Here is an 18,040-nt window from a genome sequence, read left to right on the forward strand (position 1 = left end):
GGACTGGGTAATCACCTCCGGAAAATGATTCTCCAAGCCCACTTCAAAATTGATCCAGCTGTCATATTAATAGGGTCAAATTGTTGAGTCAAAAAGTGACTCAAATACTGATTTGGTACAGAAAACATCTGGATCTGCTGGCAAACATTCTGTCCAGGTAAAGTCAAGGCTTGGCCAGGGCCTGGCTTTAAACTGGAAAGATGCCTCTTAACTCATTTCTAAAACAAGGTTCTCAATAGTAGCAGCTATGAGATGCTTACAGCATAGCAAACTGTTAAAATGCATTTGTACAAAGCAAATGATCAGAAGCCTTAGGTACCAGACCAATTAAACCATGCAGCAGTTGGTTTAATCTGAAACCTCTCCCATGGCAGCTGATCCTCAGCAATGGTACATCTTCTTAAAATTCTGGAAACACTGAAAAATAAGAAAACTATAACAAACAAAACCTGCAGAGATTGCAACAACCAATAGAACTCCCAATGAAGTCAAGGGTGTCACAGACTGCATTCACTTCTATCCACAAGCAGGTGTTCACCAGTGTTCCATCACAGCTGTCTCAGCTGTGGCCGTCCTCCTCACTCTAGGAAAACAACTATACTTTGCAGTTTAAACAAGTGTCTCCAAGAAAACATAAAACAATTTAAATTAAACAATATCTAAACCAAACAATAATTACATATGACAAAAGGAAATAATAAACTTAACCTTAAAAGAATATCTAAGTTAGAAAATTTAAAAACATTCAAGCCTAAACATTATAAAACTTGACTATCCTTAATTCTATTAACACTTAATCTATATTAAATAAAAACATAACTTAATCTTATTCTGTTACTACAAAAAAGCAGCTAAAAGTTTAATATATACCTTTTAAACACAATATAACAATAACATGGATTCACTATAAAGATTATAAAGATGTAGCAAACACATCACAATTCTATGTCATCTAGCTTTGAGAATAACCCACAATAACTGCAAATGTTACTAAAAATACTTATTCATAATAGAAATTTGCCTAGTATATGCTTAAATTGGTTAGGATTTTAAAGTGCAGTTTTTCTAGAGAAAAACCACAACAACATGGGATTTGGTAGGTTGCCATCCAGCTTTTATAGCACTTTTCAAAAACATTAAGTCCAATTCTTAATCTAAAATCTAAAATCCAAATTGGTATATATGCAGTTATATGTGTTTTATATAACAAAAGAACTCACATTAAAATTCCCTTATTAAAATTGTGGAAAAAACAAGCAAATAGATAATATATACTTTAACTTAGCTTTGTCTTGTGCAGTAAAGTTCTCTTAACTAATTTTTTTTTTTTTTAAACCACAAATCTCTTCTATAGATAACACTAATTGGAAGAAGGTTTTCCTAGAAGCTGTAAATCACACCATATTTTAACCTTAGGTTCTAAGACCAATTATTGCAAGGCAACTTCTGCTGCTAGTATTCACCTTAAACACTTTTTTTTTTTTTTTCTTTTCTTAACTTTTAAAGAACCACAATAATTTCTGTAGTAAAATCCTAAAAACTGCAATTGCATAAACTCATAATTACTTAAAACACAAAATTAACTCTACAATGGTATATAAAAACATTTTGAAAACCCAGTAAATCATGACTCTGCAACAAACCAGGCACCATCTCAGTGCCCCCCTCCCAGAGAGGGAGCGGGGGGGTCAACCGCCTGCCCTGCCGCTGCTGCACATTCTCCACATAGTCTTGCAGCGAGGAAAAATGGAGAGAAAGAAAAAAAAAGCCTCACAAAGTTAACTTTAACAAATGCAGTTTTTTCTCTCAATCACTCTTGTTTGCTGATAGAGGAAAAAGGGACACGATTTTGCAAAAGCAGGCGATTTTACACGAAAAGTCTCTCACGGCCAGGTGCTAACAACGGCGATCATTGCAGTTTATCAGCTTCTAATTACAAGGATGAATTTTGAACTAGATACCATATAGTTTGAGATTTTTTGACTATTTTGTCTCTCTTTGAAGCTGTCTGAGCTATCTGTTTCTGCTCAGCTGTTTCTGTAATTGTTCAGAGTTGCCTTGGAACTTTTCTTGCACTGCTTCTACCCCCAGGGTGCCTTTGTTCTCTGCGCCCACCTCGCTCCCTCATGTCCCCCTGGTTCGGGTGGAAACCAGTCCAAATCCGGCTTCTTTTCTTCCAGGGTGGTAAAGATGGAACTTAAATAAGGTTGTAGTGCTAAAAGTGACTCCAAAAATGAAGCAAATAGTTCTGGATGTATCACATCCTGCCGTAACTGAACAGATTCTGTTCGTTGTTTCAGTGTTCGCTGTGGAACTTTTTTTCTCATTATTTTCTTCTCCCTAACTCTCCCTCCCTCTCTCCAAGGGCAGCATGATAGGAGTACTTGCCCAGCAGTGGGAGGTAAAGGCATCTGCCGCTGTGATGCAGGTAGAATTACAGGGCTCACAGCCTCAGCATATCTCATTTTTCTGTTTTTTAGGGTATTAATTACAATCTGCCAAGTTCGACCGAGAAACACAGTGTCCTTGCTCTTTTCCGTGATTGCCGTTTCCCGTATCAGAGCCGATATATATCAGTCCGTTCTTGTACCGCAAGAAGCAGTGAGCACTGCAAATGCCCAAGACAATTAGCCCATATAATGAGCATATCCAGGTCCTTTTCCTGGGCTGCTTCGCCTCATTTAACGAGGATGCTGAGAAGCAGTTTTTTCGCCACCGCAAATTCTGTCTCCATGCCGACGGCACCCCGCAAGGTGGAAGGTTGCGAGCCTTCTATCATGCTCTTGCCTACCTGGCCCCCCCCCAGCAGCCTGACTTTCCACGTCCTACCGCACCGCGTCTCACCGCGCTCAGGCTGCCTATCTGGTGCCGATCCGAGCCCTCGACGATTAATGCCCAGATCCACTCCACTGACTCCAAAACCCCTCTGCCCGCAGGGGTGTCTCTGGTCGGAGCGCCAAATATTGAAGGACCCCCGAGCTGTTCACCAGTCTTCACAGAAGTAATTGTGAATGCCGTTTATTTCCATCTTTAGCACACCTTTTATAGGGTTCTACAGGGTCTGCAGGCAGAACAAGCTACTATTGGCTAACACACACAGTTTACATTTTTTCTCTTACACACAGGGATATTGTTTTGCTTTACTCTCTTCTGCATGAAGGTTTCAAGGACTTTAGCCCTTAATATCACGACTTATTTCAAAGGCTGGTTTGTGCATACAGGCCTTTACTAATATATAAAATATAGCAACAGAACGCTAACACTATCATTTGCCCTTTCCTTTTCAGATACTCAAAGCTGCTTTTTAGCCTGAAAATGAAGCCATTTCACAGAGGCTTCCTCTACCTCTTCTTGTTTTTCTGACTGGATCAAGTCATCCACATCCTGCATTAAGCCAGTCTCTGGGGGTGAGATTGATTCCTTTGATATTTCCTGCAAGGCTTGCCCCAATCAGGCCGGTGCTTCCGTGCATCCCTGCAGAAGGACCGTCCATGTCTTGAGCATTTTCCCTTCTACCTCTTGTTGCCAGCCCAAGGCAGAATTCAGTTTGCATCCTCTGGAAGTGGGCAGATCCCCAGAAAGCATCTTTTGCATCAAGTTGTGAATGACAGCAGTGTGAGGAGGGCCCCTGGTTCAGGATGGTGTAAGGATCTGAGAGTGTGGGGTGCCTCGGTTTCATCATCTCATTTCTTATTCTTGGGTCCTGCAGCATTCTGTGGATTCCATTGGATTTCTTGTTTGGCAGGACAGGAGCATTCTAGGGAGCCATCCCTGGCTCCCCAAGCCGTGCCTTGAGCAGGACTCAGAGACAGGCTGTGAGCCCTTCCTTCCCTCCCTTGGAACAGGGGATTGCTTTTCAACACCTCTTGTCCTGGTTGCTTCAGGGAAATTTGGAGAGGCTCCATATCTAATTTTGCCAATTTCCCTGGGGCTGCCCACACTTGTGGGTTCACTTCAGCCTAGGCTCTGCCAGACATTTGACCCAGAGGTAGAACAGAACCAGCCTCTGTATCACCTTTTGCAACATTAATTGGCATTCCCCATTTAGCCATCAAATCCCTTCCCAGTAAATTACAATCACAATTGTGAGCAAATAAAAGCTCCTGCATTTCAAACCCATCCCTCACATCTGCTAATAGTGGCTGAATAGAGTACACCCACTCATCTTTCCCTCTTAGTGCCTTAATTATTAAAATATTCCCTAACAATTTATCCCCCTTAAGTGTAAGATTCTGAGTGGATGGAGAGGCCCCTGTGTCCATCAGGAAAGGTCTCCTCTGGATCCAGAGCCACCCTGGATGTTCCCAAGGGCTGCAGTGTGGTGGGTCCCTGGTGTAATGGGAGCTGTGAGAGCGCTAAGAATCCGTGTCCATCAAGGGCTGGACTTGCTCGTGCTGAGGGTGCTCCTGTCTGTGCTTGCAGTGTCCTTGTGCCCTGCAGCTGGAAGGCTGATTCCTTGCCAGGGGCTGTTTGGGTGGGCTGTCCCCTGGCCAGGAGGGCAATGCCTGTGGCATGTGCTTGTGGCCGAGGGTGTCCCCTGGGTGCTGGGGCCCCCTTGGGCCCTGGGCTTGATCCCTCAGGGGCTGTAGGAACTGTGCCATGGACTTTGCCTTCAGCTTGGCCTTTTGCTCATCCCTTGCTGCATTCAGCTGCTGAGCCTTTGTGAGCAAGTGCTGCAGGGGCTTCTTGTGGCCCTGCTGGAGCCCCCCTCAGTGCCTGTGGGTGCTCATCGTGTGGCAGCTGCTGAGCTTTCTGCAAAATCCTTCCTTTCTGCAGGGACCCAGCACAAAATGCTTAAAAGATCATCTGTATCCTTGCAGGTCTAATCCCCATTTCTGAGCTGTTCCTTCCTTGTGCTGGCTGTGCTGAGGCTCCCCTCCCCAGCCCGTATCCCAGAGCCGGTCCGTGTCCTGCCGCAGTGTCCAAAGGCGGCCCCCCCAGCGGGCAGGGCCGGCAGCTCCACGGGGCCGGGCAGCGGCCGGGGCGTCCCGCAGCCTCCTGGGGGCCGGGGGCCACTGCCGGCCCTGCCCGGGGGGTGCTGGGGTCAGGCAGCGCCCGGCGCTGAGTCCCGGCTGCCCCACAGCCCCGGCCCGGCCCCACAGCTCCACTGTGGGCACAGACCACTGGATCCTTGTCAGGATCCTTGCCCGCCGCTCCACCCGTCACCCCCCGTCCAGGCGATTCCCGCTTTCTGGATTTGATTCCCGGGTTTCGGCACCACTTTGTTGCCTTTAAAGGCATGGTGACCTGGTTCAGGGATGGCATGGTGACCAATCCCAGGTCACTCGGTCCATCTGCACAAAACACCAATGTGACAGATGGCAAAATGGCGTTTATTGGTGAAGAATTTGACACTTTATAACCTGGGTTCACAGTGTGACTCCCATCTGCTTTCATCACAGCTAGGTGCCATTGGCTAATTATGGGAGTAATTACCATAAACTATTGAGGAGGGGAGTGATTCCATCTTTCCGTACATCCCGATATGTTCCGACTGCCGGACCTCAGCTGCCCACAGAGGCCATAGGCCATTTCCCATGGGGTCTCTCCAGTTGTTGGCAGACACAGCCTCCTTTTCATCCTTATTTTCTTGGCCACATCTCCCTCTCCCTTTCCCCATTGGCTGAAGTACTGGAGATATACACACTGCCCAATACCACTTAATATGAACCCTTTTAGGTATAATTTTGTTTAGCTAACGATATTGATGGCTGTGTTAAGTCTTTGTTGTTCTTCTGGAAGTTCATGAATTTATAAAGCAGAACCTTGGCTGAGCAGCAGTCTGTGTCATCAATTAATAACATTTTGTGCAGCTGATGGCTCCTCCTATCACTTCCTTATGTTCATGTCCCTGGCCCCATGTGCAATGAGTTTCACGGGATCAGTTTGTAAAGAGCCTTTGTTGTTGTTCCTTTGCTGGGGTTCCCCCGTTTTGGGGCCATCCCCCCTGGAGCAGGGTGTCCCCCCTTGGTGCAGGCGCAGGGCTCAGTCAGGGCTGAGCCAATCAGAGCGCGCGGCGCTGATGACTCATCAGTGTCCAGGCAGAGCCGCAGCTGCCAGCGTTCCCCAGCTGGAGCCCAGCTGCGCCCCTCCCCCCCGGGCCTTGGCGCCCCCCTTGAGGGGAATTTGGGGAGGTGGGAGGGGGGAGCGCCAAGGCCGGGCCCCCCCGCGCTGTGGTGGCGGGAGCGGCTGCAGTGGGGAGCGAGTGCGGGCGGAAGCGGCCGAGAGCCCAGCGCTGCCCCAGGCCGAGCTGGCCCAGCTCCATCCGTGCCCCTGCGGTGGGATGCTGTGGGACTGGGGGGGAAGAGGGAGGTGGCAGTGGGTGCTGGGCCTGGGGGCAGGAGGAGAAGGGAAGGAGAAGTAGGGCTGATGAACAAAATGGTCAAAATATGTACCTGAGGTTTTGCAGGAGGAGGAGGAGGAGTGTGAGGTAGAGTAGGGACTCAGGAAGAGGAGGAGTAGGAAGAGGAAGCAGCACCAAGTTCATCCCTGAATCTTCAGTTCCCCCACCGCAGGAACATTGCCTCCCCACATGCAGCAGGTGACTGGGGAGGGGGATCCATGATTTTCTTGGGGCTGAATCTTGGTGTTTCTAAGCTTTATCGGGCTAAATGTTGGTGCTTTGATTTCTTGTGAGGGCTGAACATTTCTATTCTGCTGGGGGTTTTGGCTGGATCTTGTTTGATTAGTTTTGGATCTGTGTTTTCTTGTTTGGGCTGAATGTTGGTGTTTTAGAGACTCTTACAGACACAAGATGCCCAATGATTTTCTGAGATGAACTTGGGCAAGGAGGAACCCCCAGTCCAAGGTGCTCTCCTGTTGTTTATTTCCCCCCAAACAGGAATTTTACGTGACCAAACCGTGTCCAGATGGAGCAGGAAGAGGAAAAACGCTGGAAATGCCGCACAAGGAGAGGCTGCAAACCCAGTCCAGGGAGCTGCAAGGAGGAAAGATCCCCCCAGTGCCAGGAACACGGCCAGAGATCCAGCCAGAGCTCAGAGCTGGGGGTGAAGCCTCATGGTGGGGAGATGCCCCACAAGTGCTTGGAATGTGGGAAGAGCTTCAGCCAGGGCTCCGACCTTCGGAAACACCAGAGGATCCACACTGGGGAAAAGCCCTATGAGTGTGGGGAATGTGGGAAGAGCTTCAGAACTATCTCTGACCTGATGAAACACCGGAGGAGCCACACAGGGGAACGACCCTACACCTGCTTTGAATGTGGGAAGAGCTTTGGGTGGAGCTCTGACCTGAGGGCACACCAGCGCATCCACACTGGAGAGAGGCCCTACGAGTGTCCCGAGTGTGGTAAGAGGTTTCGGACCACCTCCCATGTCCTCCTACATGAGCGGATTCACACAGACGAGAGGCCCTTCCGCTGCCCCGACTGCGGGAAGAGCTTCAACCGCAACTCCACCCTTGTCAGTCACCGGCGCATCCACACTGGGGAGAGGCCCTACAAGTGTCCCCAGTGTGGGAAGAGCTTCTCCACCAGCTCTCACTTGTCCCGACACCAACGGAGTCACCAGTAAGGGAATCCCTGTGAGTGCCCCGAGTGTGGGAAGAGCTTCGTGCGCTGCTCCAGCTCCATCCCCCATGGGAGGATCAGCGTTGGATGATCCCCAGTGACCCCCGTTGGGCAGAGCCCTGGTGATCCATGGTCCTGGTGATCCGTGTTGGGAAGACACCTGGCTGGGAGACTCCACATCTTCCTGGCTCCCTGTGGGCACCTGGATGAACACTGGGGCAGGAACATCCATTGGGACGCAGACCAACAATGGAATTCCTTGTGGGGGGCAGATTTGTTGACTTTCAATCCCAGAAAATCTTTTGCATTCAATCCTCTGTTTTGGTGGCATCAAGGAATACTGGATGGTCTTGGAAGTCTTTTCCAACCTCACTGATTGCACAGCTTTGATTTCCTATTGCCCAAGGGTGTCTTCCTCAGCCAAATGGTGATGAAGTGGGGCAAAGATCAAGGTTTTGGAGACAGTGGGGTGGAAACCCCTCCAGAAAGCTTCTTCCCTCCCACTCAGTTACAGGGATGCTCAGCCAGCACAAAGAAATCCTTTTGTTTTGGCCTTAATTTTCTTTTCTCTTCTTTCCTTAAAAATATCTAATTTTGGGGTAAAAATAAAGACATTGAAATAAGACACGGGTGAGAACATTGAGGGACTGTCATGGGGTGACTTTACCTTTAAGATAGCTTTGAGAGCTAAGGAAGTTGAAGCTGCTGGTGGCTGATGAGAGTCTTTTCTCCCGACCAATTATCGGTCATTTCTAAGAATGGACAGCAGTTTTGACCATTGAAAAGTGAGATCAACTTGTGAACACCCCCTTAAGATGTAAAGCCAGAGCTCTCTTTTTTTCTTTGTTTTCCTGGCTGTGAAAGCTTTAGCTGGCTTCCCGTCCCCTGCCCAGCCCATGCGGCCCGGGCAGGGGCTGGGCTGGGCCTGCCGCGGCTCCCGGCTGGGAGATGGGGCCTGCGGGGCTTGCCCCGGGCTCTGGCTGGGCCAGGCCGGTCCCTGCCTCGGCTGCAGTTTTTTTTGCCGTGACTGAATTCACCAGAGACTGCCGAGTAACGAAAGAAAAAGCTCTTGACCTGCGGCGGGCTGAGACAGTGACCACACTCTCCAGAGCAGCCATGAAGAATCTTCCATCGCAGACAACTCCAGCCGCTGCTCCGGCAGAGATCACAGAACCATCTACAAAGCCTGGGCAAGATTTTAACCTTTTCGTTACCCAGATGAGACTTGCAGATTAATCCTTTTATCCAGAGAGAGAAAAAGAGAGTAATCAACATGTAAAGAGACTTTATAAACTATCAGAGACAGTAAAGAAAAGAATTAAACTTCAGAGGAGGTAGAGAATAAGGAGATGCTTTAATTAAGCTGAAATATTTTTCTGTTAAAGCTATGGAGATGGACAGTAGTGTTCTGAAAAAACTCCTTTAATTCATGACAGAGTATATTGGGAGGAATGGAGTGTTTCCAAGTGTGGATTTTGAGCAAATGATGAAGTAGTTGTGACACTGTGAGATGCTGGAACAGAGGGGGAGAAGTAATAGTTGAAGGTTTGTGGCTTTTAAGAAGCAAAAAGAAAACTTCTGTTTCCAGGGGGACTCACAAAAACAGATAAAGAGAACTTTTGCCTTTGAATAACTCATCCTTAAAAATGACATCCCTAGACTCATGACCCATAACACACCTCAGAGTGATGGGAAATGGGAGGAGACAACTGATGGCAGATTTGTGAGCAGCTGGCATCAGAGAAATATAAAGCTATGAAGAAAAATTGTTTTCTTGTGAAAAACTCCATAGATTAGCAGAAGAAGACTTCTGTTTCTCTACAAAGACTGATGAAAAGACTCTAGCAGGAATTGGGACTGTTTTAAACACCAAAGTTCCGAAGTTTTTTTGTCTCTATGTTGTCATGTAAACAAGGGAATGGTTGGGTAGTGGGGGAGAAAAGGGTTGTTCTGGAAGTTTTATTCTGGTTTCTTCTTCTTGTAGTTTTTGTTAATAAACTTTCTTTATTCCATTTAAGTTTTAAGCCTGTTTTGCTCTTGTTCTAATCCATATCTCACAGCAAGAAATAAGTAAGTTTTCTAGTGATTTTTAGTTGCTGCTTTAAAACCACAGCAATGTCTCCTCAATATCCCTCAAAATTCCACAAAACCCCCACGAAATTCCAGAAACATTCAACAAAATTCTAGAAAAATCCCACAAAATTCCAGAAAACTCCCACAGAATTCCCTAAAACTTCACAAAACCCCCATGAAATTCCAGAAACACCCCATAAAAATCCCTAAAACTTCTCAAAACCCTACCAAATATCAAAAACATCCCACAAAATCCATTCCAATTTCCACAAAATTCCAGAAAAATCCCTCAAAATTCTTCAAGTCTCCTCAGAATCCCACAAAATTCTACAAAAATTCCGCAAAAATTCCACAACATTCTTAAAAATGTCACCAAATTCCAGAAACCAAAAAATCTTCTCCAATTTCCATAACGTTCCAAAATAATCCCTCAAAATTCCAGAAACATCAAAAAAAAACTGTCATGGGTTAGCTTCACCTTTAAGACCGAGTGAAAAAAAAGAGGAAGTTGAAGCTACTGGTGACTGATGGGAGTTTTTCTTCCTGACCAATTATCAGCCATTTCCAAGAATTGACAGCAGATCTGACCATTAAAAAGTGAATTCAACTTGTAAACACCCCCTTAAGAAGTATACTCAAAGCTGTCTCGTTCTCTTTCTGGTTTCCGGCGTTTGAGAGGTAACAAGCTCTGTGTTGGTTTCCCCCCCCCCTCCCAGGCCCGGGACAAGGCCGCAGGGATGGGGGGGGAGGAGGAGAGAAAAAGCCGAGCTTAACACTTTTGTTTAGTTTTCAAGGTCTGCTGTTAGACTGAAACCTGACACTACGAACCTTTGCAGCTTTCTTAAAACTTTTAATTCTTTTACTACCTGAATAAACAAACAGATTACTCCTTTTTCTTAGAAAAGTCAGAGAGAGACAATTAACATGTAAGACATCATAAAACCACCAAAAACAGTGAAGAAAAGAGTTAAGTTTAAATAAGAAAGAGAGAAAAGGAGATGCTTGTTGCTGAAAAGTCTTTCTGTTACAGCTATAGAGATGGACAGTAGTTTAAAGACTCCTTTAATTCATGACTAGAGTATGGGAGGAATAGAGTATTCAAAGTGTGGACTTTAGGAAAAAGTAGTTGTGACAACTGTGAGTTGCTGGAACTTAGGAGTGAAGTGAAGATTTTGAAGCTTTGAAAGAGCCAGAGAGATGGCTGTTTTCCAGGAGGGCTCACAGAGAGAAATGAAGAAGATTTCTACCTTTGAATTACTTATCCTTAAAAATGGCATCCCAGGACTTAAAATGACCCCTGCACACCTCAGAAGAGTGTACAATGGGAGGAGTAGACTCTAGAAACTCCCTAGATTAGCAGAAAGAGACTTCTGTTTCTCTGCGGAGACTGATGAAAAGATTAGAAATTGAGACTGTTTTTGACCACCAAGATTCTAAATTTTTTGTCTCTATGTTGTTATGTGTACAAAGAAATGATCAAGTAGTGAAAAGTAAAAGGGTTCTCTGAAAGTTTATTTTGGTATTCTTATTCTAGTAGTTTGTTAATAAACTGTCTTTATTCCTTTTCAGTTTTAAGCCTGTTTTGCTCTTATTTTAATCCATATCTCTAGCAAGAAATAAGTAGTTTTTTGTTACTAGCTTAAAACCACGACAAAACCTCAGCAATCCACAAAATTTCAGAAACATCCACAAAATTCCAGAAAAATCCTACAAAATTCCCTACATCTTCTCAAAACTCTACCAAATTCCAGAAATATCCCACAAAATCTCCTCCAATTTCCACAAAATTCCAGAAATATCCCTCAAAATTCTTCAAGTCTCAATATCCCTCAAAATTCCAGAAAAATCCCACAACATTCCGAAAAAAATCCCACAAAATGGCAGAAAAATCCCACAAAATCCCCTGAAACTTCTCAAAACCCTACCAAATTCCAGAAACATCCCACAAAATCTCCACAAATTTCCACAACATCTAAGAAAAAGCCCTCCAAATTCTTCAAGTCTCCTCAAAATCCCTCAATATTCCACAAAACCCCCACGAAATTCCAGAAACATTCCACAAAATTTAAGGAAAAAATCCCACAAAATGGCAGAAAACTCCCACAAAATTCCCTAAATCTTTTCAAAACTTTACCAAATTCCAGAAACATCCCACAAAATCTCCACTAATTTCCACAAAATCGAAGAAAAATCCCTCAAAATTTTAGTAAATCCCATTAAATTCAAGAGAAATTACACAACATTTCAAAAAAATCCCACAGAATTCTCTAAATCTTCTCACTTTACCTAATTCTAAAAAAAAACCCACAAAATCTTCTCAAATTTCCACAAAATTCCAGAAAAATCCCCAAAAATTCTTCAAGTCTCCTCAAAATCCCACAATATTCCAGAAAATTCCAAAACATTCCAAAAAAATCCCAAAAAATTCCCTAAATCTTCTCAAAACTTTACCACATTGCAGAAACATCCCACAAAATCTCTTCAATATCCCACAAAATTCCAGAAGAATCCCACAAAATTAAAAAAAATCCCACAGAATTCCTCATATCTTCTCAAAACCCTACCAAATTCCAGAAATATCCCACAAAATCTCCTCCGATTTCCACAAAATACCAGAAACATCTTTCAAAATTCTTCAAGTCTCCTCAATATCCCACAAAATTCCAGAAAAATCCCACAACATTCCAAAAAAATCCCACAAAATTGCAGCAAAATCCCTAAAAAAATCCTTAAATCTTCTCAAAACCCTATCAAATTTTTGAAACATCCCACAAAATCTCCACAAATTTCCACAAAATCTACGAAAAAGCCCTCCAAATTCTTCAAGTCTCCCCAAAATCCCGCAAAACTCCCACGTGATTCCAGAAACATCCCACAAAGTTAAAAAAAATCCCACAAAATTCCTGAAAAATATCTCAAAATTCTTCAAATCTCCTCAAAATCCCACAAAATTCCTGAAAAACCCCACAACATTCCAAAATAATCCCAAAACTTCTAGAAACATCCCACAGAATCCCTCAAGTCGCCTCAAAATCCTACAAAACTCCAGGCAATTCCACAACATTCCAAAGAAATCACACAAATTTCCAGAAACACACCACAAAATTCTTTACATTTTCTCAAAATCCCACAAAATTCCAGAAAAAAATCCATAAAATTCCCTAAATCTTCTCATAACCCTACCAAATTCCAGAAACATCCCACAAAATCTCCACAAATTTCCATACAATCTAAGGAAAAATCCCACAAAATTCTATAAAAATTCCACAAATTCTTAAAAATGTCACCAAATTCCAAAAACATCCCAGAAAATCCCGTCCAATTTCCACAAAATTCCAGAAATATCCCACAAAATTCCAGAAAAATCCTACAAAATTCCCTAAATATTCTCAAAACCCTACCAAATTCCAGAAACATCCCACAAAATCACCACAAAGTTGCACAAAATTCCAGAAAAATTTCCACAAAATTCCCTAAATCTCCTCAATATCCCACAAAATTTCACAGAAAGTCCCACAAAATTCCAGTAAAATCTGATGAAATTGTTAGTGTTCAGGAACACACATAATCACGGAATGATTATATGAAGGTGCTTTATTGAAGAGATCTGGGTGTCAGGGGTACACATAACCTAATCTGACCCCCTAGGTTTTGAGTTGAACATGTTTTTATACTCTATCCTTATATAACTTACATATTAATTATTAAACTGACATTGTTCTATTGTATACATTGATTTTACTCAAGCATGGATTTCTCGTGATCCCCCCCAGCCCCCTTTGTTCCTCATGTTCTTTAAACAATAATTATATCTATTCATATCTAACAATTGTATCATTTATCATCTACTGATTACACAGGTGCAGTTTGACCTGATCTTTAGCAAGCACAAGGCCTAACATTTCCCAGAGCCTACTTTTCCCAGGGCTTTCCAAACCTAACTTTCTTTCTATGTCCCTGAATTTTCTATGATTTCAAAACCTTTTACTATCATTCCCCCCTTTGAAAGCATTTTCACTTCACTCTAAGTGCAAATGTTTTCACTTGATACAGTCCTTTGTTTCTGAGTTTATACTTGGTGTTCTTCGAATCCTTGATTGATGTAAGCGCTGTCCTGGATGTTGTCACGAACTGGAGAACCAAAAGATGGTGGGTGTGGATCTCACATCAGTGCCTTTATTATTTTCTGGTTCCAGGACATTTTCTTCCATATTTCTCCCTTGAAGATGCTGTAAACTAACCAAATTGCTAAGAATACAATTAGTAAGATTATCCCACTCTCAATGATAGATTTAATCCATGAACTCACATTACACCCTAACCCTTTGAAGATTTTGCCTGACCAACTTGTAGACAAATCCTTTTGCTCTTCCTGTGCTTCATGCTCTATTTGTTGCAACTGATTGATGTCATATTCTACATCTTCAGTTACATTTGGGGTGTGGATGCAGCAATGATCAATCCATCCCTTTAAGAAACTCACACACTCCATGCTCTTTCAGGAGTAGTAAATTGTAATTGTACGTTTGGTTCTTTAAATCTTTCTCAGGTCACTCTTGCTAATTTATCTACCTGACCTGTAAGTTTGTACAACATTTCTTTATTCTGATAGCTTGCTATAGGACCAAGCAAAGACTCTAGGGCCCACCCAAATTTCACTCTACTAGAGGGTTCTTGCCAAGTGTCATCCTGATTCTATTCCTATCCTAATCTTCCCTAGCTGTGCCTGTGTCTAGCCACTGAGTTGTTTTTTAAGCAGATTTCACATTTTGACATTACTGATTTTGCCATTGTTAGCATCCGTACCGAGATTAATTTTTGTTTCATCAATTTCACTAATGCCTCTGCACCCCAATGACATTTGTTATGTTAAATTTGTAGAACTTCATTGGAGGACCGCCAGCTATTCACAACCCTTCACAGAAGTAAACGTGAACGCGTTTATTTCTATCTTTAGCACACCTTTTATAGGGTTCTACAGGGTCTGCAGGCGGAGCAAGTTACTATTGGCTAATACACACAGGTTTACATTTTTTCTCCTGTACACAAGGATATTGTTATGCTTTGCTCTCTCTTCTGCATGAAGGTTTCAAGGACTTTAGCCTTTAATATCATGACTTATTTCAAAGGCTGGTTTGTGCAGACAGGCCTTTACTAATATATAAAATATATCAAAAATTCCCCCTTTCTCTTTTTGCACAAACCAGGCTTTGGATGTGACTCATTCTATACCTTTATGAAGACAAGATAACATACAACTTAGACTTTCATCCCAATTAACATTATAAGTAAAGTCCGTCCCCATTCTAGCACAAGAGACCTCGACCATCCAGTGATGCCCCAGCTGGCGAACCAACTTCCAATGGGATCACTATCTTCCTTCAGGGCATGTAACCCATCCTGTAGCTGTTGTAGTTGCTCATGGATGGAAGCTGAATGATCAGTAAGATTCAGACAGCACATGCCTTCAAACTCCTCACAACCATGTCCTTGTGCTAAGAGCAAAAAGTCAATTGCAGCTTGGTTTTGTAATACAGCAAGACGTACACTACTCACATCGGCTGAAAGCTCACTTAACATCGTGGATGTTAAATTCAATTCTTCCTTAGTCTAACAAGCGAGCCTTTTTAGAGTTGCTAAGCTTTAATTCATTCAGGCTTCACTTCGACTGATGTTTTTTATTTTATCAACTACATTCAGCAATTGGTGTAAGCTTGGATGGAAACAAAGTAAGTTTCCCAAGATAACAGGGTTTTCTATGTGGATTAGCAGGAATCTAATTCCATGCTCTATCACCACAGATTAGGAATATGGAACTAGGTAATCACTTTGGTAATTGTTCTGTGAGATTGCACCACGAATAAAGGCTTTACTTTCAATGGTAGTAATGAGATCAGCTATAGGGTTGACTGCAGCCCAGTGCTGCATTACTTTGTTAGAATGGCTTCTGTTGGGGGTTCAAACATTATCCATTCACCTGAAGTATTGGTGGAACCTAATAAATCTAATTCTTCTGGGGGCCCTCTGGTAATATTAAGAACTTTGGTAATCTTTGCTTGCCAGCAGGCTTCAAGTTGTCTTAATGTGAAGCCAACAGTGCGACTGCACTCTTGCAACATTGCCAATCGATTCAGTCGAGTCTCATTACTAATTAAACCTTTAAATGCTGGAGGATCCCATTCAGGGACTCCTACGAGACAGGTGCGAAAGGATCTCCAGGGGTGGCTAGGCTCAAACACATTGACCTTTGGCCTGTTAAGTGTGCCAGAGTGACCCATATGTTCTGTCACTTTTGGATGTTAGTTAGCAGACAGTTGGTCACGACTATACACAACACAATTACCATAAGCATTTTACCATGTAAATGACACCATATTTGCAAACTCACAGCTAGAACTTCAATCGTTAAATGAACTTTCAAAGATGCTTACACTACCTCTTAAAGAGGGAATACTTATACTTTATACTAACATAACAATTACTACACAGGCTAAACTCTTTATCTTAAACTATTGTCTAACTACTTTTAACACACGTGCTCTGGTATATATGTAGTTTAAGCGTGAAAGCAATTTGCTGAAAGGGTAAACACACAACTACAATTTGCTTTATATACAGTTAGATGGAGTCTCTACACTTTTCTTAGATCTTCTACAGAATTTCTCTAACACGATTCAGTCCTGGAACGTTCACTGCTCCCATGATGTCAGCTGGCAGTTGATCGGTGACTGAGGGCTTTGATGTTCAAGTTGTTCTTCAGATCCTTCTAAATCTTAAAACAGAAGATAACTGAAAAATTGGTAGAGACACAATATCATAATAACAACATAAAATTTCTGTTGGCAACTGTCTGTGCAGTGTTCAGACACAACTGTGTCCTGACAGGTCCACTTCTGATCCATGTCTGGAGTACCAAGGCTGTGTGATGACTTCTCTGTTCACTGGATCTCATGTGTTCAGAGGCACACAGTCTGATCAGATGGACAGGTGACCTTCTTGAACCTATCAACAAAACACAGACACTTCTTCCTTTGAAGTTAATGAATTACACTAATCAAATGCTTTTAGGGCATCAATTTCCCTCTTTTTTTTTTTTTTTTTTTAAATAAAAACGAGATGTACTACTGTTATAAACATCAACATTGACACAAAACCATATACACAATTAATAAGAACCTATAACAGTTAAAAATCAATCAAATGATAAACATTATTAATAACAAATGTAATATAAAACTACTATTAATTACTAAAACACTGCACCAGCATCCCATAGTTAGCAAACAGAAACAAAAAATCATCAGTGAAGGATTGGATAACCACCTCTGGAAATGATTCTCCAAGCCCACTTCAAAATTGATCCAGCTGTCATATTAATAGGGTCAAATTGCTGAGTCAAAAAGTGACTCAAATACTGATTTGGTACAGAAAACATCTGGATCTGCTGGCAAACATTCTGTCCAGGTAAAGTCAAGGCTTGGCCAGGGCCTGGCTTTAAACTGGAAAGATGCCTCTTAACTCATTTCTAAAACAAGGTTCTCAATAGTAGCAGCTATGAGATGCTTACAGCACAGCAAACTGTTAAAATGCATTTGTACAAAGCAAATGATCAGAAGCCTTAGGTACCAGACCAATTAAACCATTCAGCAGTTGGTTTAATCTGAAACCTCTCCCATGGCAGCTGATCCTCAGCAATGGTACATCTTAAAATTCTGGAAACACTGAAAAATAAGAAAGCTATAACAAAAAAAAAAAAAACCTGCAGAGATTGCAACAACCAATAGAACTCCTGATGAAGTCAAGGGTGTCACAGACTGCATTCAACTCTATCCACAAGCAGGTGTTCATCAGCGTTCTGTCACAGCTGTTTCAGTTGTAGCTATCTTCATCTCTCTAGAAAAATAACTATACTTTGCAGTTTAGACAATGTCTCCAATAAAACATAAAACAATTTAAATTAAACAATATTTAAACTTAATGAAATTAATTCTAACACAATGAAATAACAAAACTTAACCTTAAAGGAATATCTAAGTTATAAAACTTAAAAACATTCAAGCCTAAACATAATAAAACTTGACTTCTCTTAATTCTATTAACACTTAATCTATATTAAATAAAAACATAACTTAATCTTATTCTGTTATTACAAAGAGGCAACTAAAGGTTTGATATATACCTTTTAAACACAATATAACAGTAACATGGATTCACTATAAAGATTATAAAAATTTAACAAATACATCACAATTCCATGTCATCTAGCTTTGAGAATAACCCACAATAACTGCAAATGTTACTAAAAATACTCATTCATAACAGGAATTTGCCTAGTATATGTTAAAATTGGTTAGGATTTTAAAGTGCAGTTTTTCTAGAGAAAAACCACAACAACACAGGATTTGGCAAGTTGCCATCCAGCTTTTGTAGCACTTTTCAGAA

General features: G+C 42.4%; 1 protein-coding gene, 1 long non-coding RNA gene and 1 pseudogene across 9 annotated transcripts in view; all 3 read left to right on the forward strand.

The window, feature by feature from the left end:
- Positions 1 to 18,040, forward strand: part of LOC131588644 (class I histocompatibility antigen, F10 alpha chain-like) — a 196,718-nt pseudogene that overhangs the window by 93,596 nt on the left and 85,082 nt on the right.
- Positions 1 to 18,040, forward strand: part of LOC131588649 (uncharacterized) — a 131,956-nt gene that overhangs the window by 40,047 nt on the left and 73,869 nt on the right. The gene's annotated exons all lie outside the window — the stretch shown is intronic.
- Positions 1 to 18,040, forward strand: part of LOC131588547 (gastrula zinc finger protein XlCGF9.1-like) — a 64,682-nt gene that overhangs the window by 24,367 nt on the left and 22,275 nt on the right. For 2 of the 8 annotated variants that reach the window (XM_058857475.1, XM_058857473.1), the window contains exons 2-3: positions 6,410 to 6,541; positions 6,842 to 9,457. The exons of 1 other annotated variant lie outside the window; for it this stretch is intronic. In XM_058857475.1, coding sequence (XP_058713458.1) covers positions 6,870 to 7,529 — 660 coding nt within the window. In that variant the 5' untranslated portion in view covers positions 6,410 to 6,541; positions 6,842 to 6,869 and the 3' untranslated portion in view covers positions 7,530 to 9,457. 5 more of the 8 variants (XM_058857477.1, XM_058857471.1, XM_058857472.1 and 2 more) reach the window with 4 other exon arrangements.

This window comes from Poecile atricapillus, chromosome 26, assembly GCF_030490865.1.
Source record: "Poecile atricapillus isolate bPoeAtr1 chromosome 26, bPoeAtr1.hap1, whole genome shotgun sequence".
Taxonomy (NCBI): Eukaryota; Metazoa; Chordata; class Aves; order Passeriformes; family Paridae; genus Poecile; species Poecile atricapillus.